The sequence below is a fragment of the Scylla paramamosain genome, chromosome 23 (assembly GCF_035594125.1).
Source record: "Scylla paramamosain isolate STU-SP2022 chromosome 23, ASM3559412v1, whole genome shotgun sequence".
In the NCBI taxonomy this organism is placed as follows: domain Eukaryota; kingdom Metazoa; phylum Arthropoda; class Malacostraca; order Decapoda; family Portunidae; genus Scylla; species Scylla paramamosain.
Window position 1 is genome coordinate 20,672,723 of NC_087173.1, and position 21,106 is coordinate 20,693,828.

At 45.4% G+C, this 21,106-nt stretch overlaps 1 protein-coding gene and 1 long non-coding RNA gene across 4 annotated transcripts in view; one reads left to right on the top strand and one right to left on the bottom strand.

The window, feature by feature from the left end:
* The window catches only part of LOC135112475 (uncharacterized), a 28,318-nt gene extending 22,657 nt beyond the window's left edge, over positions 1 to 5,661 (bottom strand). The window contains exon 1 of the long non-coding RNA XR_010274418.1: positions 5,059 to 5,661. This is a non-coding gene — a long non-coding RNA (uncharacterized LOC135112475). The remainder of the gene's footprint in view (positions 1 to 5,058) is intronic.
* A 5,142-nt stretch (positions 5,662 to 10,803) lies between these two features.
* On the top strand, positions 10,804 to 15,611 carry LOC135112386 (uncharacterized). Of its 3 annotated transcripts, none has more exons than XR_010274314.1 (3): positions 10,804 to 12,290; positions 14,992 to 15,110; positions 15,518 to 15,611. XR_010274314.1 is itself a non-coding variant. In XM_064026801.1 (3 exons), exon 2 carries the CDS (start codon positions 11,119 to 11,121, stop codon positions 12,277 to 12,279), a length of 1,161 nt encoding a protein of 386 aa, XP_063882871.1. In that variant the 5' UTR covers positions 10,805 to 10,998; positions 11,112 to 11,118; the 3' UTR covers positions 12,280 to 12,290; positions 14,992 to 15,240. The 3 variants fall into 3 exon arrangements, 2 of the variants coding, with proteins under 2 accessions (XP_063882871.1, XP_063882870.1); XM_064026801.1 differs by lacking the exon at positions 15,518 to 15,611 and having other exon boundaries at positions 10,805 to 10,998; positions 11,112 to 12,290; positions 14,992 to 15,240; XM_064026800.1 differs by lacking the exon at positions 15,518 to 15,611 and having other exon boundaries at positions 10,805 to 12,290; positions 14,992 to 15,240.
* Positions 15,612 to 21,106: the final 5,495 nt, after the last annotated feature.

Sequence of the window (21,106 nt, forward strand, 5' to 3'; positions counted from 1 at the left end):
ACACTAGGTCTGAAGAGCTCATGGAAAAGTTCAAGAAGATGATACAGCGCTTCAAAACTAAATCCAATAATATTATTGTTTCAGGTATCCTCCCCCGCATCAGGGCACCGGCTGTCTTCTACAACAGAGCCTTCAGCACTAACAGCCGTCTCCGTTCTCTTTGCACAGAGGAAGGTGTAGACTTTGTTAATCTATGGGACAACTTTTATAATAAACCTTCTTTATTTCAGCCGGATGGTTTACACCTAAATGGAATTGGAGCAGCACGACTTGGTAGACTCCTTAGTAATAAAGTTTCTATTTTCAGACCAAAAAACGACCAGCAAGATCGTGTAGCCCCAGGCTCTTAGTAGCCTCCTCGCGCAACCCAACCTCCATGTGCAACACTATAAAAGCTTGCCTAATCAACGCTCGCAGCCTTAGAAATAAATTTTCAGATTTAGAAACCCTGGCAGCTGTAGAAAACTACCACATTATTGGTATTACTGAATCTTGGCTGAACTCTGCAAACAGAGACTTTCTTGCGGAATACAACTTGCCAGGTTATGAAATGTTCGGCAGTGAAAGAAAAGACAGGATAGGTGGCGGTGTATTGCTGTATGTAAAAGCCAGTCTTCAGCCAACCATACTAAAAACCGAAAAGATTAACAATATAGATTCAGTCTTCTTGCATTTAAGAGTACGTTCTAAGAAAACTGCTATAGGTCTTATTTATAGGCCTCCGGTTCACAATGTTTCCTCCGATAAGAATTTACAAGATCAAATCACTGAAATAAGTAACACTTTTGATACAGTCATCTGTGGAGACTTCAATCTACCTGTTAACTCATGGGGAAATCCACTTAACTCTCACTCTGGTCACGACTTGTATAATAATTTATTAGAATGTTCCCTAAAGCAACACGTTCAAGGACCCACACGAGGTGACAACATATTAGATCTTGTTCTATCAACAAACGATGACTTAATATCTAACGTTAATATTGGTCCTGAATTTAGTACAAGTGACCACAAGATTGTCTCCTTTAACATCAACCTTCAAGCATATAAGGACATTGTTAGCAACGAAAAAGTTTTCATATATAAAAAAGGAGACTACGACAGACTCAGGTCAATTCTTTCTGTCGCAGATTGGAACGCTGAACTTGGCGAAAGTAACATTGAGGAATCATGGGCGAAATTTAAGTACATTTTAGAAGATGCTGTGAAGACATGTATCCCTATGCGTAAAAGACGTCCATGCAAGAGAAATAAACCTAAATGGTGGACAAACAAGATTGAGTCACAACTACTGCAGAAAAATCGTGCCTACCGTAAATATTTGTCCTCTCAGAATGAGGCTGATAAACTAGAATACGACAGACTCCGACGCGAATCAAAAAAGCTCATTAGACACAGTAAGAAAAATCTAGAAATGTATATTGCAAGCATTGCTAAATCCAATCCCAAAGAATTTTACAGTTACGTTCGAAATAAAAAAGTCCTTACATCTCACATTAATCACATTACACTAGATAACGGTAATTTTGTCACCGGAGAAACTCAGATCGCGGACACACTGAATGATTATTTTGCTTCAATTTTTACAGAGGAAAATACTCATACAATCCCCGAACCACTCCTTATGCTCCACAACATAACCCCCTTACGTGTCTGCGTTTTTCATGAAAACGAGATAATCAAAGTAACTGATAAGATGAAAACTGACAAAGCCCCCGGCCCAGATGGTATTGCACCACGTGTCTTGAAAGAAACTAAGTTCCAAATTTGTAAGCCCCTTTCGTTGCTTTTCACCAAATCATTTAACTGCGGTAAGGTTCCCGAGGATTGGAAGTTAGCTAACGTTACCCCTATAGAAAAGAAAGGCGATAATTCACTTCCAAGTAACTACAGACCTATCAGCCTTACATCTGTAGTATGTAAACTAATGGAAACAGTAATTCGCAATAATTTAGTGAACTTTCTAGAGGAAAATTATTTAATCAATGACTCGCAGCATGGCTTCCGAAACAGACGTTCTTGTCTAACTAATCTGCTTGATTTCTTTTATGATGTTTTCACCATGTACGACGAAACAAAGGCAGTAGATATAGTGTATCTAGATTTTCAAAAAGCTTTTGACAAAGTTCCCCATAAGCGGCTACTAGCTAAATTGAAGTCACATGGTATAAATGGAAAACTTCTCAATTGGCTTGAAGACTGGCTGTCTGAGAGAAAACAGCGCGTTGTTTTAAATGGTAAATTTTCAAACTGGCGAGAAGTTCTAAGTGGTGTACCACAGGGATCAGTGCTCGGCCCTGTTCTTTTCCTTATTTACGTTAATGATATCGATGAGGGTCTCACCTGCAAAGTATCTAAGTTCGCTGATGATACAAAAATAATGAATAAAGTAGTCACGTCTGAGGATAAAAGAAAATTACAATCTGATCTTGACCACTTAGCCACTTGGTCAGACAAGTGGCAGATGAGCTTCAATGTAGATAAATGTAAAGTGTTGCACATTGGTAATAACAACGATCACACTGATTACTTAATGAACGGTACCGAGCTTCTTAAGGTTAAGGAGGAAAAGGACTTGGGTGTTATAATTACCTCAGACCTCAAGTCAAGTAAACACTGCTCGGAAGTAGTTAAAACAGCAAATAAATTGGTTGGGTTTATTGGTAGGACTTTCGAATTCAAATCAGAAGGGGTAATTCTCACATTGTTTAATACACTTGTCCGACCTCTACTTGAGTATTGCGTCCAGTTCTGGTCACCCCATTACAGGAAAGATATAGACAAGCTGGAGAGAGTCCAAAGAAGAGTTACCAAGTTGATCCCACGACTGCGGAACAAGCCTTATGAGGAGCGCTTGAGGGAACTCAACTTGTTCAGTTTAGAGAAACGGCGAATGCGAGGTGACTTAATTGAATTGTTTAAGATGTGTCGGGGCTTTGATAACGTAAATGTAAACAACTATCTCATCATTGACAGTTCCAACACCACTCGAAATAATGGCTACAAGATTATAGGTAAGCGTTTCAGATCAGACGAGGCTAAGTATTATTTCTTTAATAGAATTGTAAATGTCTGGAACTCTCTCCCAGCACATATTGTCGATAGTAACACAATAGAAACTTTTAAACAAAGGTTGGACAATCACCTCGCAGCAACCCCTCATATAACGTACTTTGCGCCTACATAAAATGTTTTTTAGTTAGTGTAGTGAATAGTATAATTTCTCTTTCATCCTTTCCTATCACATCTTAGCCTTTCCTCCTCCCTATACTCTCCTGTTTTTCCTTCCTTGATCTCTAGTGTCCTCCATCCTCTAACTCTTAGAATCTGTAGTGGTAGTGGTAGAATAGACACACAGACAGCCTCGTTAGGCCCAGTAGGGCTGTTGCTGTCTGTTCTTTCCTTTGTATTCCTTTGTATTCCTCCTTCTCCTCCCCCACGGGCAGCTCGGCAGGGACGTGCACGCACCCGGCCTGACATCCAGCTATGAATACCACAAGACCTGCTTTGCATATTTCCCGTGACGATGCAGGAAGGCCCACCCCACACCCACGCCCCCCGGAATGGAGAGGCCCGCCCCACGCACCCCGGGGATGGGGAGACCCACCCCACGCCCACCCCAGGGGAGGGACACCTCATGTTTACGTTTTGTGAGTGATATGTTTGGACTGCACAAACCTTCTTTTGTTACGCCCCGCTGCCTTAAAACGTTCACGAAGGATGGAAGGTTACATCGCACTGGCAGCACAACGTGGGACAATTGGTGACCAGGCTGCCGCACACCCCCTCCTGCTTGCTGCTGCTTGCACACATCCGGCACTCACGGTGACTGAGGGCACGTGTGGCTGCAGCGATCCATGGGGAAAACACCACCACAGAACACAAAGGTCAACCTGTTTTCCCTCGTTTGTGACCATCGAGCAAACATGTTCCGGATTTACATCACAGCGCGACAAAAGACATCACGAGATTCATGAATGTGCTCACGTCTGCTGCACGATAAACTCTTCTCAGCACCAGGCAAGGCCACGCGACCCTCGAGGGGTGTGCGGCGGAAAACAAGGTGACGCGTCTTCCTTCAAATGACATAACTACCAAACCACTCGTCTGTAATTTGCTAGTTTTCATATGCTGAGTGTCTAACTCTCTCTCTCTCTCTCTCTCTCTCTCTCTCTCTCTCTCTCTCTCTCTCTCTCTCTCTCTTCACTTGATCACTACCACCACCACCACCACTACTACCAATACCACTATTACTATTAGCACCACACTATCACACTCATAATACACACACACACACACACACAGCCAGTCTATCTCTCTAATCCTTCCTCCATGTCATATTCCCACTCCCTCCTACTTTTCCTCACTTTTCTCCTTCTCAATGCCTCCCTTGCCTCCCCCTGGCTGAGGTGAGACGGGTGGGGGATGAAGGAAGGTCTGGGGCAGATGGAGGAAAGTGAAGTGGTGGAGGAAATTGGAGGAGTTCCACCAATAGGTGTGGAAAAAGCTAAGAAATTTTGTCACGGATGTGTTAGAAGAAGGACTGGAGGAGGAGAGAGAGAGAGAGAGAGAGAGAGAGAGAGAGAGAGAGAGAGAGAGAGAGAGAGAGAGAGAGAGAGAGAGAGAGAGAGAGAGAGAGAGAGAGAGAAATGTTAGTACCGTTAAGTTACAATATCCTATTACACACACACACACACATACACACACACACAGGGCAGAGGAAGGAGAGGTAAAGTGGTGGGCAGTGACACAGGCACGGGGTTGGGAGAGGGCAGGGAGGAGCAGGCTGGGGAGAAGGAGGGTTTTCATGGTGGGGGCTCTGAACGGGCCTGCAATCCTTCAACTTATTTGAGACATTTTTGGGTTATTTATCTATTTTCATGGTTCACTCTGGCTTTCCTTCACGTCTGAATCTAAAAACACCCGAAAGTTCAGCTAAAATATTGATGTACAGACAGGGAGGGAGGCAGGGGAAAATGTGCCGCTCAGCCCTTATATTTACGTAGCGCAATACACACACACACACACACACACACACACACACACACACAGTCCTACCCGAAGATCAGTCTGAGCTCTTTCCGTAGGGGAACGGCTTGCTGGGTGACAAGCAGTGTGTGTGAATCACACACACACACACAGTGGCGGCCAAGGGGAAAGGTCTGATGACGTCGCGTTTTCGGAGTGTGCGCTCTGAACGGGGCACTACTCAATGTCTTATTTGAGGCACTTTTGGGGTTGTTTATCTATTTCCGTGGTCAATTCTCTTTTTTCTTCACTTCAAGTCTGGAAACACTGGGGAGTTTAGCTGAATATTGATGTACAGACAGAGAGGGAGGCAGGGAAAATGGCCGTCTCGAAGCTTATATTTACGTAACGTAATTCATTATGAAAATCGCGAAAAGAAAGAAGACGCCCAGACAGGAATGCACTACATTTTCTGACTTACTCTTTACTTTAACTAATACACAAAATATAAAAACATTACCGAACTCAGTAATAATAACGAAAACTCCAAAAAACAATCTAACTTTTAAGAACGGTACCACAAAAACACAATAATATCGAGAAAGGAAACACAGCCAGACTAGATTATATTACAGATTCTAAATACAAAATTTTTTTTACTTTCCAGATAAATAAAGAAAACACCAATTCCTCATCGTATAAAGAGAATAATTTTTCATATCCAGTACCGAACTTATTCTAAATTTGAAAATTCGAACTGCGAGACTAGATTTTATTGGATGTTATTACTTGGTACATGTTTCTTATATTTTTTTAAGTCTTAAATTAAATACCAATGCAAAAACCTACGCGTGCCGGTAAGAAAAAGTGAAATTAAATAAAGTGAAGAAGTTGTTATTTTGTCGACAAACAAAAGCACAGCTAGAACAGATCTTATTATATTTTATAATTTAGTATGTCTTTCTATTAATAAATTAAATATCAAAACAATGACAACTCCATCAATAAAAGGAAAATAATAATATGTTGCCAAAAAGGTTTTTTTCCTCGTCTTTTCCTTTCCGTACCTCCTCCTCCTCTTCCATACCCCTCATACTCCAAATCCCCCCTCCACCACCCCCTACTCCGCATCTAGGAAAACACCTGGAAACACCTGGAAAACCCTAGAAATTATGCTAAATACTGACAGGGAGAGACGGAAACTTGTTACCTTCGGCTTATCTGTGCGAGGCTCGGGGGGACTGGGCGCCAAGGATACTGTGTGTGTGTGTGTGTGTGTGTGTGTGCGTGAGGCAAAACGATAGAAATGCTAGTTGGATGGGTGATTGCTCTCAGGTCCTACTGAACCTCACATCGACGCCACGAAAGGATGAGTGGGCGGGGTATCCATCATGACATCTAGTCTCGCTGCCAGTGCCTGTACTCGTAAATTTTAGCAAGTTTACATTGGCTCTATTATGAAGATACGAGACCAAAGCATATTTTTGCCAGTCAGCTCGGGGTATCAAACATTCACTGCCAAAACAGCATCCTCATCCGACGCTCTCTTAAGATTTTATTTGCTAACAGGACAGGACACGGCACCTCAAACCTTTGGTAACATACTAAAACCAGAATTATGAGACATTTCTGCCAGAAACTCCACTACTTTCAATAGGCTTTTAATAGGCTCTACATGAAATTGAGGATTTTTTATCTTTTATTTTTTTATGATTCTCGTGATAGATTAACAAGATTTCTACATTATTAACTGGGGAATCACTCTTCAAATATTCGGCTAATGACCTCTGTGACCTTTGAAAACAGTTGTGATGAGAGAGGGAAGCGTTTCAGGCCTAAGACAGGGAAAGGCCTCTAACTCACGCCTCTCCCCTTTTATCCCTCCTCCGTAACCTCTGACATTGTTGACAGCTCCCTCGCCCCCCTCCACTCGCTTCTCTCAGCTGTAGCTCGCCCTCCTCTCCCCTCGCTGTCACTGAGCTAAGATGTGCAAGACTCCTCCCCTGATGCAATATTCCTGTGTGAACTCTTGTCATCACCACGTTCTTTAAAGGTGGAATCTCTCTCTCTCTCTCTCTCTCTCTCTCTCTCTCTCTCTCTCTCTCTCTCTCTCTCTCTCTGCACCGCGCAAGATCAAGACAAACAAGCAGGACGTGGCCGAGATGGATCCCGCGATACTCGGCTAACTCGCTTCCTTGGGCCTCGTCTTGTCCCGCTCAGCCAGGGCGACTTGCGGCGGCGCGGCTTGCAAGGACACACTGCACAGCTTCGAGCAAGACTCCCCGCTCAGTTTTATTGGTGGTGTGTTTACAGATACAGCAAGAAACATAATTATAAGCAAATACATGAGTAGTTACACGACGCGACACGAATACAGGGAAGTAAAGATGGAGGAGACGATAATAAGGTTAATCAATCAAGTAAGGTACGGTAGATGACTTGCACAGGTGAGATAAGGTGTACAGGTGAGATAAATGGGGAGAGTCACAAGAAAGAAGACGAGAAAAAATAGAAAATAAAAGTTATAAAGAATATGAACGGTAGCGACGGCTGCATGCTGTAACCCATCACCCTGCACCCCATCACCTGTCTGTCTATCACCCACCACCCAACACCTGTCCACCCATCATCCCATCACCTCCCTACCCATCACCCCATCAGCTCGGCAAGGGCGGCGCGTCCCTCAGTGATGAAAGACGCCCCAAGATTAACTGGCAAGACAAGATGGCAGAATAATGGTGCTGATCAAAGGCGCGGGTGGCAGGAGCGGAAAAACTGCACGGCTAATTTGCCTGCGATGTCTCAAGACCCTCCCCTGCCGTCCGTCCCCCCCTTCCCTCCCTGCCGCGCCCCCTTCCCTGCCGCTGCTGTCCTGTCCAGCTCCCTCATGAACCACACAACACTCAACACTCCACTGGCATGGAGGAAGGAAGGAAAGAACATTCTCTCTCTCTCTCTCTCTCTCTCTCTCTCTCTCTCTCTCTCTCTCTCTCTCTCTCTCTCTACTCAGACCTTAGATTAATACTCATTACAGGATAGCTCTGCCTTTTTTCCTCATCTATCTTTCCCGTCCTTTTCCATTTCCACGCCCTAATTATGTATATTTTTCTTCCATTTCCACGCCTTAATTATGTATATTTTTCTTCCATTTCCACGCCTTAATTATGTATATTTTTCTTCCATGTCCACGCCTTAATTATGTATATATTTTTTTTCCCAGACGTACAGTGATACAGAAAAATATTCTTACTAAAATTGCCCGTGTCATTTTGACTCAACGAACGAAAAAATACGGAAAATATTGTTTAAGAGAGAGATGCACTGGTAGCCCTGCAGGGTGTCGGTACACCTGAGCGTCTCGAAATTTCTGCATTCGAGTCCCTCAAGATGCAAAGTAACAATACCAACACGCGTGTCTTACGAAGTCTCCATACTGAATGGCTATGGAATGCCGGAGGTTGGCTGACGTCCACTTTGCATCTGATATCTGTGATCAACGACTCAAAGATTCGAATCCCGATGTGATGCGCAACACGCCTTCGTGACGTTTCAGACGTTTCAGACAGCCAGGCTTGCCAGCTATTCCGAAATTGATAGAATCACTCCATATTTTTCTTGAATTAAGCGTTCATGAGAGTAAGAATAATTTTGTGTACTTGGTAAGTCTTGACACACACGCGCCGCCACGATCCGTGGTGCGAGGCTCCAGAACCACAGCATTCTGCACCCAGCAGGGGAGTCGTCTTCTTTTGTCGTGTGTTTGTCTTCGTGTTGGGTTGTGTTTACACTCACCATGACCTCGAACTTCCCAAGCCAGGCGTCACTCTCCTTTCGTTTATCCATCACTGCCTCAATTCTTTTTTTCTTCTTTGTTTCCATTTCAATCTTTCCTTCCCGCACGCTCCATCAACGCTCCTTTCTTTGTGCTTATCATAGTTTTTTTTTTTTTTTTTTTAGTGGTTATATTTTTTTGTTTCCGTCGCTTCCCACGCTTCCCACGTGACTCACAAAACGTGACAGTCTATGTAATACCTACACACACACACACACACACACACACACACACACACACACACACACACACACACACAAAACTTCTATCTTCTGCTTGCCGTGAAGCACTGAAGCTACACTCGGGCACACACTGTTCTGTGTGGAAGTCAGAGACAGTGTGCGGCGAGGACAGCTTATTCTCACTGACTGAATAGACCTCGTGACGCAACACCGAAAGGCGATTAGTCTTGATCTTGAAAGTCAGCTGGAGCGGGACATTAATTTGTTATTATTGGGAGTAAGTTTGAGGCCACTACTAATATACACTAAGAGCAATGTCTTCTCCTTCATTTCACATAAACGTGTCACGTGTAAAGTGTACAGAAACAAACTTTCTCATCTCGCGAACACCAGCGTCAGCTTCCGTCAGCTGACACTTCAGTAAATTTGGATTGACGGTCCTTATGGCGCTAATGAAATATTTCGTCCAGCATTACGACATCGAACTTTGTATTCCCTGATGGGAAAAGTTTTCACAAGGAGAGAAAACTCTCACCACTAGCCTCGCTGCCCGAGGCTGTCACTCCTTGACTTGCAGCAACACAACAACAAAGTGCCGCTTCTTTCCACTTCTGTGCCATGTAACGCCGTGTACACCTCCTGTCAAACCAATCAGTTTGTTCATCATCGATGTTTTTTTTCCAATTGCAGTGCCTCCTGACAATTCCTTGATGGTTGAAAAAGCAATATTCATTGAGGAGTGGGCGGAATTGTTCTCCTGCCGCAGCGGTGAAGCACTCGTTTCCTTCATGAAAAGTTATTAATGAAATCACTACATAAGTGTTCAGTATGACGAGGCCTCACCTCAGCCATCATTCACTCCTACATAAAAATGAGAAGCGCGTCAGGCGTCGCCTCTCTCGATACAAGTTTGCATATTTAATCGACAAAAAAATGAGTCCATGAAGAATTTCAGCCGCGCATCAATCTTCCTAATCCTCCGCGCTGTGCTGGCCATTGCACCTCAGCGTATCGAATATGTTCATCAATACAGAGATGGGAATAAATTATATGAAGATTGATGACAGTAAAGAGAAAGTGAAGCAGACACAGGAGAGACAGGGCTGGTGCTACGGCGCGCGCTTCCTTCACTGAATAATGTTTACACACAGACATCGTGCCAGTGGTACAAAACAAGACGCGCAAGCTTCCTAACAACTCATGGCTTGAAATAATGCAATGATGTCTTTTGAATTGAATCTCAATTTTGACATTTCTTTGCTTTTAACTAATTATTTTATCTAGTGAGAGCACCAGCAGATAACACTGACAACACAGACAACTAATGTTATTATGATCAGAATATTCAGCTTACATCACAAAAATTCACCCAGCACGAACCGGGGCCATCGTTATTAACAACACTGAACCCTTTCTTCCCCGGAGAGAAGCGCGGGTGAGGCTCATTCCCGCTCCCCTGGTAGTGAAGTCTGCGCCGGGCAAACACTGCCTCGAGGTGAAAGAAGCTTCGCCTCTCTGTCCCGGGAATTAAACATGGGTCTTTTGTCTTGACCGAGCCGAGGGTGCACTGCTGTGAGACAGAGAAGCAGCGAGGCACAGCGGCACAGCGGAGCGCCTGGCGGGGCCTCGCGCCGGGACCGCTGCCGTAACTCATCTTTCATAATTTCGTGTGTGACTGGGAGACGACCATTCACCGGAATTTATGACTGAGTTACTCCCGTGTTGATTGGATGCGTTGCGCCTCCAGCACGACGACTCAAGGACGCGCTGTTGGGCCCGTCTCGCTGCCGAGGAGCGCCTGGGAATTATGGTGAAAAAAAAGTTATTTCTTTTGTAACTAGTTTCACTTCACGACTATTTAACTGACGTCACCGGTAGTCAACGAGATGCCCGCTTCACCAGCTCCACGTCAGTTCGCTGCTAGTCTCCACACAGTCCACACCTCAACGCTGTCTGCTGTTCCGCTCGTCGACCACCTGGCTTCTGTTCACCGGCTTTCTCTTAGGAGTCAGCCTGGTAAGCCTTCACCCGCTACAGCAGGGTGTTAGCTGTATGGTGATTCCACATATATGATCTAAGGACGTATATGTTGGCTCTTGTGTTTCCTTCCCGTTTTCCGTTCTTTCTAGACGTGAGATGTCGGAACGGGAAAAGGGCTCAGGAACGCCTCGGCGTCCCCCCTCACCTGCTTCGGGAGGGAAGCGACGTGAGAAGGACCTTCTAGAAGGCGATGGCAAGCGGAGGAAGGCCTCCCGGGATAGTTCCAGTACTCAACCACCTCCCGCCTGTCCGCAGTCAGCTGCGGGCCCGAGCCACATCGGCGATACAGCGGTGCCTCCTTCGAGTGAAGTAACTTTGGACAAGCTTTCTACCCTTTTGGGTGCTCTAATTGAAAGATTAGACCAGCCGGCAGTCCCTCCAGTGTCGGTGGAGACAAACTTCACCTTCCCCCATTCTGATGATGAGGCAGCTGAAGCGCCTCGGTGTCTGCCCGAAGCTGATCCCCTTGACGACCTCGATCTGCTTACTGCCCCCGCTACACAGTCAACCGGTGATTCGGTGGTTGATGCGGATTTCCAGAAAGCTCTCGATGAGTTTGCTGGCCACTTCCGGGGTGAGGAAGAGACAGGTGACCCCTTATCTGACCGCCTGGCTGGCATTCTTAATGCCAGTCTGAGACGTCGGCCCTCTTCTGACGGTGTGAAGCTTACATGTGATAAGATCAAACTCCCGAGTAATGTACCCAATTTAAAGGTCCCAGCGACTAATTCTGCCATCACAAAGGCAATGAGCGTCGGTGGAAAGCTAGTTGACACTCGGCTGTCACTTACTAATAAACTGTTGACCAAGGCGTTGGTCCCCATTGCCTGTTGCATCAGTGATATTGGTGATAAGAAAGACAAGCCTGTAAACTACTACCTTGATGGTCTTAATAACAGCCTGAGGCTACTGACTTCCGCTGTTAACTACATCAATCAGCTTCGGAAAGAGGTTGCTCGAACTCATGTGAATGATTCTGCCTTGGCAGAGCTCTGCAATTGGGAGTGTGAGGTCGGCAAGGATGATTTATTCCCGTTCGATGTGATTAAGAAGTGTGAGGAAATTCACAAATCCAGGAAACTTGGGCGGCCCACCTTCCGCCCTTACAAAGCTCCTGGAAAACGATTTGCTTCACCTCGCCAGTTACCCTCACGCCCTCACTCTCAGCAGCCGAGACCACGTCACCAAACAAGGTCTTTTTTAGGCCAGAGGCCTCCCCAGGGGAAGGGGATGCCGAGACACAGAGCTCACCAGTGAAAGTACCTTTGGTAAGTCCCTTGTTAATGGACTTGATTAATACTCCGGATAATTTTCATGGGGGAAAAATCTTTGATGCCAGGTTACAGTGGAACCTTCTTTCCTCGGATAAATGGATCTATGATGTGGTACATGGAAAATTTTTAGCTTTTGTGCGTGTCCCCATACAGGGGAGCCCTCCGGCTCCTCTTAGCTTGTCACTTTCAGATGAAAAAGCGCTGGACTCTGCCATGCTAAAGTTCTTGGAGCAGAGGATAGTTGAATTATGTGCACCAGGGGGACATGGTTTTCTTTCTAACATTTTTCCTACCATTAAGAGAGACGGCACAGCTAGAGTCATTCTGAATTTGAAAGAACTTAACGAATATGTGGACCATATACATTTTAAGATGGATACTCTCAAAGATGTGCTACCTTTAATCCACCAGAACTGTCATTTCATGTCTATTGACTTCAAAGACGCTTATTTTTCAGTCTATGTGAGGCCAGAGGACAGGAATTGGTTTAAATTTACTTGGCGTAACTCTACGTTCCGCTTTACTTGCCTTCCACAGGGTTTGACTTCAGCACCCCGTATTTTCACTAAATTGTTAAAACCTGTCCTCTCGCATCTTCATAAGTTGGGAATTTTCGTGTCATGCTATTTGGATGATTGCATCTTTATTGCTGACTCTGCTGACGTTTTAGGATCTAATGTGCTTTACGCTCTACACCTTTTTGACTCCTTAGGGCTCACAGTAAATCCTCACAAATCGGTCCTAGAGCCTACCCAAGAGATTGAGTTTCTTGGTGTGGTATTAAACTCTGTAGACATGACTGCCACTCTGACACCCAGGAGGAGGAAGCACATTAAGGCACAGGGTTCACTTCTACTGAACAAAGATGTTATATCCTTACTTGAACTCTCCTCCTTTATTGGTATGGCTGTAGCCTCTGACCCTGCCGTGGAGTTGGCACCACTCAGGTATAAGTACTTGGAAATAATTCGTAACAAGGAACTCGCACGGCATCATGGGAATTATAACTCACCTGTTATCTTGGACAATCATGCTCAGGGGTTAATCAAATGGTGGATTAATAATATAGATTCACAAACAAAGTCGTTACGATCCAGTCCCCACCAACTAGAATTGTTTTGTGACGCCTCCCTGACTGGCTGGGGCGCAGTGGTGGGGAATGCCAGGACTGCTGGTCACTGGGCTCATGATGAACTGGATCACATCAACTGTTTAGAATTAAAAGCTATTCTCATGGGTCTACAGTCTCTTTGCAAGGATAATTGGGGTACTCATATTCGCCTCCGTTCTGACAGTGTCACTGCACTTACCTGTTTAGATCGTTGTGGCAGTACTAAACTTTACCTTCATGTGATAGTGGAACAAATTTTTGAATGGGCTCTGTCAAGGGGTATTACTTTGTCAACACAGCATATACAGGGCCTACATAATACAGAGGCAGACAAACTATCCCGATTGAAAAACATGGATGCGGAATGGATGTTACTGCCTCATATTTTCCAAAGCATTTCTCAACTCTATTACACACCTGATGTTGACCTGTTTGCCACTCGCATAAATACACAATTACCTGCTTATGTTTCCTGGAAGCCAGATCCCTGTGCCATTCATGTTAATGCCTTCACGATGACTTGGTCAAATAAGAACTTCTATGCTTTCCCACCTTTCAGTATTATATCAAGGGTCCTCCAAAAGCTCCAGGAAGACGAAGCTACAGTGATGGTGATTCTTCCTCTATGGCCGACTCAAGTATGGTTCCCGACAGCCCTCCGCTTGCTAACGGCACCTCCTGTGCTTCTCCCCCGTCTTCCTCTCGTGCTGCCACAAAATCCAACTCTCACACATCCTCGGTCTCAAGTGTTGATCTTGACAGCGATGGTATTATCAGGGAATCGTACCAAAGTCGCGGCCTTTCGCCGGAAGTTGCCGGATTTCTGCTGCACTCCTGGAGGGAGAGCACGAGAGTACAGTATGGGTCGCATATTAAGAAATGGTTGTCATTTTGCTTCGGCAGGAAAATTGATCTCTTTCAGCCATCTTCAGCTGACCTTTTAGATTTCCTCCTTTCCGAATTTAGGAGGGGTGCAGGTAGGACTTACAGCTCCATCAACACGTTACGGTCGGCCATCTCGGCAGTGGCAAGTATCAATGGCCAGCCGGCAGGACAACATCCCTTAGCTACAAGGTTTATGAAAGCAGTCTTTCAGGTGAGACCGTCCTTACCCCGCTACGGTACGACCTGGGATCCTCACTTGATCTTGGATCACATCATAGGTCTTGGGCCCGATAAAGATTTGTCCTTGATTCAGTTATCAAGGAAGCTAACAATCCTTATGTTGCTCCTCTCTGGTCAACGCGGTCAGACTTTACATATGTTAGACATTAGGAACATGACTGTTTCGGACAGTCGGGTCTCTTTTAGGATTGGTGATCCGCTAAAAACTTCTAGGCCAGGTACACACTTGTCAGAATTGGTTTTCGTAGCCTATCCCCCAGACAGGAGGTTATGTGTTGTCACCTCAACGATGAGCTATCTAGAACGCACAAACAACATGCGGGGTTCGCTCACGGGTTTCTTTCTCACAACAAGACCTCCAGTCAAACTGGCTTCACGGGACACATTACGTCGCTGGACGAAAGATGTCATGCGAGCTGCTGGCATTAATCTTGGCATTTTTTCACCTCATTCTACCAGGTCGGCGTCAGCCAGTAAGGCGGCCCTGCGGCTCCCTTTGTCGACAATTATCTCTACTATTGGCTGGACCAGAGAATCTACATTCACGAAGTACTACAGGAAGCCCATAATTGATGCTGGTGAATTTTCCAGAACTGTACTCTCATAACTTGTAGTTCTTCACGCGCATTATTGTTGTAAGCCGTGCTGTTGTTGTACTTGTTTGGGTTTGTTACTGAATATTGGGTAATAAAAGGCTGTTCATGCTTCCACATTATTGTTCTTTAGCCTTTGAGTGGCTTGATAGGTTTGAGGAACCACTCTAAAGTTCTCGTTGACTACCGGTGACGTCAGTTAAATAGTCGTGAAGTGAAATTGGGAGATTAAACGAATACTTACCAAGTATGATGTTTGATCGTAATTTCACGAACATTTAACTGCGTCACTGAGGTAGTAAACGCCCTCCCTCCCTTCCCTAGTCTCTTGTAGCTCAGTTGTAGCTACAACTTGAATATTCTGGCTGCTTCCTCAAACCTATTCTCTGAAGGACTGACGTGGAGCTGGTGAAGCGGGCATCTCGTTTACTACCTCAGTGACGCAGTTAAATGTTCGTGAAATTACGATCAAACATCATACTTGGTAAGTATTCGTTTAATCTCCCAATTTCATTGTAAAAGGTGACAGGCGGACATAATGGGCAGGAAAAACGGCTAAAGTTTGAGAAGTTTAAAGCTTCCTTGTAAGCTAAGGAGGCAGAGAGGTGTGAGGCTGCTAGTAAATCATGGCGCTGTGGAGGGCAGTGGTGGCGGGCCGCGGCTGGCTTACTTGCTTGTAGGCAGCGTGAGGCAGGTGGTGAGGCAGCAGGAAGCATGAGGCAGGTGGTGAGGCAGCCGGCAGCGTGAGGTAGGTGGTGAGGCAGCCAGCAGCGTGAGGCAAGTGGTGAGGCAGCCGGCAGAGTTCAGATGAGGGCAGCGTGAGGCAGGCTGGGTGTGTTTTTGTCAAATAGATACATCCTCAGTCGTTGCGAGCAAGGCTAAACAGACAACCAGCACCACCACCACCACCACTACCACCACCACCACCAACAACAACAACAACAACAACAACAACAAACACCAACAACAGCAGCACTAAAACATCATTAGGTCGTTTTGGTTTCTCATTAAAAGTTACATTAATTCTGACGCCGTTTTAAAGAGGGATATAATTAGAGGGACCCTCTGAGCTGACGGGAATCAGGAAAACCTAAAAAGTAAAGCGAAAGAAAATCATTCTTTGCAGCGATAAAATTAAGTGGATTAAATCTACCCACGAAGAAAATCCCGCCGGGCACCGTAATGAAGTGAGTGTGAGCGTGGGGCGGCGGGGAGAGGGGGGGGAGTGGGACGGGGCTGAGCGGGGCAGAGCGGGGTGGGGCTGGCGGGGTTGGGTGGGATGGAGGGGGACGGGCTGCAAATGTTATCAGAATTTTTCTTGGAATAACCGTAACATGAAAGAAACGAAGGAAGGAGACAAGAAAGAGTGAGAAGTGTAGAGCAAGGACGCTACAGGACGGGGCGGGCCACCGGGGCCAGTCCACGCCGCGCCTCACCAAGCGGAGTGGTGTTGGAGGGAACCGTGAATGCCATCAGGGGAAGGGGGAATCGGAGCGGCCCGCATCTCTGCTGACGTGGCACATTCGTTGACATTCCGTTCTCTCTCTCATGTCTCCTTTCTTCTCGTCTCCCTTCTAATAGACACATTCAGGAATCTCGCGCATGCATCGTGTTCACCGTCTGGCCACAGCAGCAGTCACTTCATCGTGATGGGTGAGCACTGCGCCTCCCTCCATTCTTCTCCGGCAATCATGTTATTCACAACATAATGGATGCGTTGCTGAAATTTCGAGGCGCGGGTCCCGGCATGCAGTGCAGACCAAGGCACTCCCCCGCCAGGCCGAGCTGACAGATCAGGGCCAGTGACGTTCACGTGTGGGCGCGGCGGCTGACTCTTCACCAGCAGTCCTTAACGAGTCCCCGGGAAGCAATTGGTCGCTAGGATGCTTAGTCAGGTATTAATAATCATTAATTTAACATTTTCCTTTCCACTGATAACCTGCCCTTTCAAAAAATAAAAGAAAATAAATAAATAAAATAAAATAAATCACCATTACTAGTTTGCAAAATAAATCACCATTACTAGTTTGCAAAATAAATCACCATTACTAGTTTGCAAAATAAATCACCATTACTAGTTTGCAAAAAAAATCACCATTACTAGTTTGCAAAATAAATCACCATTACTAGTTTGCAAAATAAATCACCATTACTAGTTTGCAAAATAAATCACCATTACTAGTTTGCAAAATAAATCAGCATTACTAGTTTGCGTCCAATTGCTTCAGTCCTGTACAGTGTACACGGCAAGGTTTATCAGGGAACGGGTCGTCAAATAAATAATACAGACCTCGAACATTCCAAAGTGAGAAGCGCTGGCCATGTTGGCGGTGCTGCAGCTGTGCGGCGAGTGAGGCGGCGAGGCGGACGCTGAAAACTTGCCTCTTGACGAGTGTAGGGAAGCAAACGAGGCCGTGAGCTGATAAAAAGGAAGAAGGAGAGTATTGTGATGACGGAGTTAGAGTGGGGGTGGACAGGTGAGTGTTGGCTGGTGAAGAAAGCAGGAGAGGCGGACACTGAGGCGGTGATGGGGCTGACGTGGTGATGATGAAGTGAAAAGTGAATAATGGAGGCTTGTCCCGAGCAGAGCCTGGAGGCATTTTGTGAGGCCGCGAGTTTCAAGATTCATTAAACAACATCTCGGAAAGTTAATTATTGCGGCAGAAAGGAAGAGGAGAGGAAGAAAGAGGAAGGGAGAGGAGATCAGTGAGGAGAGTGGAGGAGGGTAGTTAAGGATGGTAGTTGGGTAGGTCAGTGAGGAAAGATCATGGCGTGAGGGTGAGGGTGAGGGGGGGACAGGAAGGGTGTGTGAGGGGAGGACGCTGTGGTCGATACTCGTAGGAAAATAAAAGTTGTGGAAGGAATGGCGCTGCTTTAATGCTGTGTCTCTTGAGTGCCTGTTGGCGGTGACACTGCTTCAGGTGACGTGTAATTCTCTCTCTCTCTCTCTCTCTCTCTCTCTCTCTCTCTCTCTCTCTCTCTCTCTCTCTCTCTCTCTCGCCTCATTTCATGATTGCTTTCCATTTTCCACCCTCGTCTCTTTACATGTGTTATCCATTTCTTTATAACTGTATCTTTCTTCTCGCGTCCACCATAACCCGCTGATGCATCTCCTTCGCCTCCTTCACACACACACACACACACACACACACCCTACCTGACATGTCTCGCAGTTTTCCTTCCAGCCTGTGACGTAATAACATAGCGGAGCAGTGGTTCCCAAACTGTCTTACATAACGTCCCTTTTCTGATTCTAACAGACCTGCACGCTGCCCTCAACACGTTTTATTGTATTTATATAAGATTAGATACCTTTACATATTATATCTAGACACTGTTTATGGAATTAGGAAAAATATTATTTGTGTGGATTAAAACAAATTTAATAGAAAATATAGACACGAGACATTTTAATTATATTTGCTTCGAGTTATTTTATCATATACTTCAAAGCAATGAATTCTGGGCAGATAACTTCACGCTTCTCTGGATAGTGTGTGTGTGTGTGTGTGTGTGTGTGTGTGTGTGGGTGTGTGTGTCAAACTGTTGTCAGCATGTCACAGCAGGTCAGGCCTCAGCATCGGCAGTTGCAGCAAAGACGTGTCCAGCGAGCTTGTCCCTCTGCAACGTGTCACTTGTTCAGTCTGGCAGGAAGTTTTGCTTGTCTTGTGTTTGGCCGTAACGTATCTTACGTCCTTCCTTTCTGCTTCATGATCCAGTAAAGTTATATATGATGAGACTCAACTCACGCCAGCCTGGACGGGACACAAGCAAGGTCTCGGTCTGGTGCTGTGCTCTTTGTCTTCGCCGACTTGAAATTAAATGTGCCAAATCATCGCTAATATGTCCCCGAGGCTCTAGGCCAAGCAGTCTGTAATATTTTTTAATCCAGGAGCCGCAGTGTGCCCAGCCCAGATGTGTTCATTTCTTTTATCACCTTTACTAACCCACCACCACCACCACCACCACCAGACAGGTGCCAGGGTATGGTGGGCACGCAGTGCCTGGCCTCACCTCGCAGCATTACCAGAGCGCACTTCAAACCATTTGCGGCACATATTTCGTTTTATATTTCAAACTGAATCAGTTTTCCAGCTCCACAGCGAGGCATAATTTATAGAATGGCAGCCAGAGTGGCAGACATGAAAGGCAATAGAAATTGCCTTTGGGATAGACTCGTGGAATTAGAGGCGGAAAGGAAAATCTTAGAGTCATGACTATATTATGCATCCAATAAAAGCCAAAGAGAAAATGAGCAGCTTCGTATTAACTCTTCGGCGAGAAAACGAATGATGAGAATCACTTTAGCCTTTGTAGATTGTTAGAGAGAAGGCTGTGAGGGGATCAAGTAAATGAGAGCGGTGCTCGGATGATCAGGCGGCAAGGAGCAGCGACCATAGGTGTGCCGGGCGCGAGAAGGGAAACAAGGCAGCACATGGTGAGCAGGACGGAAGGCAACGGAAGCTGCGTTTAAAATGGAACACGATCATTCCCAAGCGACGACCGAAGGTCGCGAGGCCCCGAGGAGGTTGATGATGACTCCCGGAAAAGTGCTCGGGACGGCGGGAGGGGCGGCAGGGCACCACCGGGAGGCTGGGGAAGGGAAGCCAGACTCCAGTAAAAGGAAAAAGTGATAAAGACAAGAGGCACGACACTCAAAAAGAAAAGTTAACCGACACAATAAAATCAAAGCACCAACAGTCTGAGCTCGGAAGAAACTGGCCAAGTATAACAATTGATGGAAACACGAAGGAAACGAAGGAAAACTTGTGTGGCAAGAAACAGTTGACGGCGAGAAAGACAGAGACGGCAGGGTCACAAACAACGCAGATGAGAGTCAGGATGAAAACGAAACTGCATTGAACTCTCGTGCATCTGTGACTGAGAACACATTGCTGACGTCAATACTCATCCTTTGTAAGATTATTAAGCAACAACTCACGAGGCAGCGGTAAAATTTCCAGGGATGAGTTTAGATGAATCAGGAGCGTAGGCGGCCAGATTTACTGAAAGGAAAAACACACAAACCTGCTCCCTTGTAACAACATAGTGAGCGCAATGCCGCCGCCAACACACCTATACGTCATGAGGGAAAATATAAGAATTGGTACCGAATCGCTGTTCAATATACACTTCACTATTTTACATATTTGCTCAACTTGCCTCCAAATAGCGGCAATAACCGACTAGTTTGTGCCTCGGAAAATTATAATTACATTCATGTCCTCGGTCACGCGTGCAGGTAAAATTAATATGAATTTTACCGTTTTCATTTCCTGTAAGCGGCGAGGTTATGATGACGTCAAGAACTCCAGGCATCATGGGAAATGAACGGGAGCACAGAGGAAGACACCAATCATCTCCGTGACCTCTGAAAATAACTCATGAGATTAAGGTTTGTGAATGCTGGCTTAAGAGAGGCCACAGGAGAAAAGCACTGGAGTTGTTGGTCCTGTTCAGGGTGTTTATGATAGTTACACTCACTAACGTAAAGGAAAAGAGGAAGAGTAAAGGCCAAGGCTCCTTCACGCCATCATCCAGCCATCTTAAAACAAGGTATCATTCAGGAGCGCAAGAAGCAAATATTTCAGCTATATACCTATAAGGAACAGAGATAATTATTACAAAGACTAAAACTAGACAGGAGAACAGCTTTCCTCGAGAATTCGCAAAACTGACCTGCAGGAAGTTTTTTTTTTCTTTTTCTTCTTTGGAAACTGAAAATGTGTGAACTTGTCAGTGAATTTCGAATATTCCTCCACCCTTAACTTGGAAAATGAATATGTAGATGACGTGCAACAAGTGAGATGTAATTTAAACAGAGATTTTTCATGTAAAAGATAATGAGAAAATGCGAGTCGACCAAGCAGTGCAAAAATACTGTAGCGTAGCGAGCGCAATGTTACGAAAGTTAATAATGCTTCTGCTGAGGATAAACTTTTAACGTATTTAAAATAAACCGAGGAATTTTGTGACTAAAA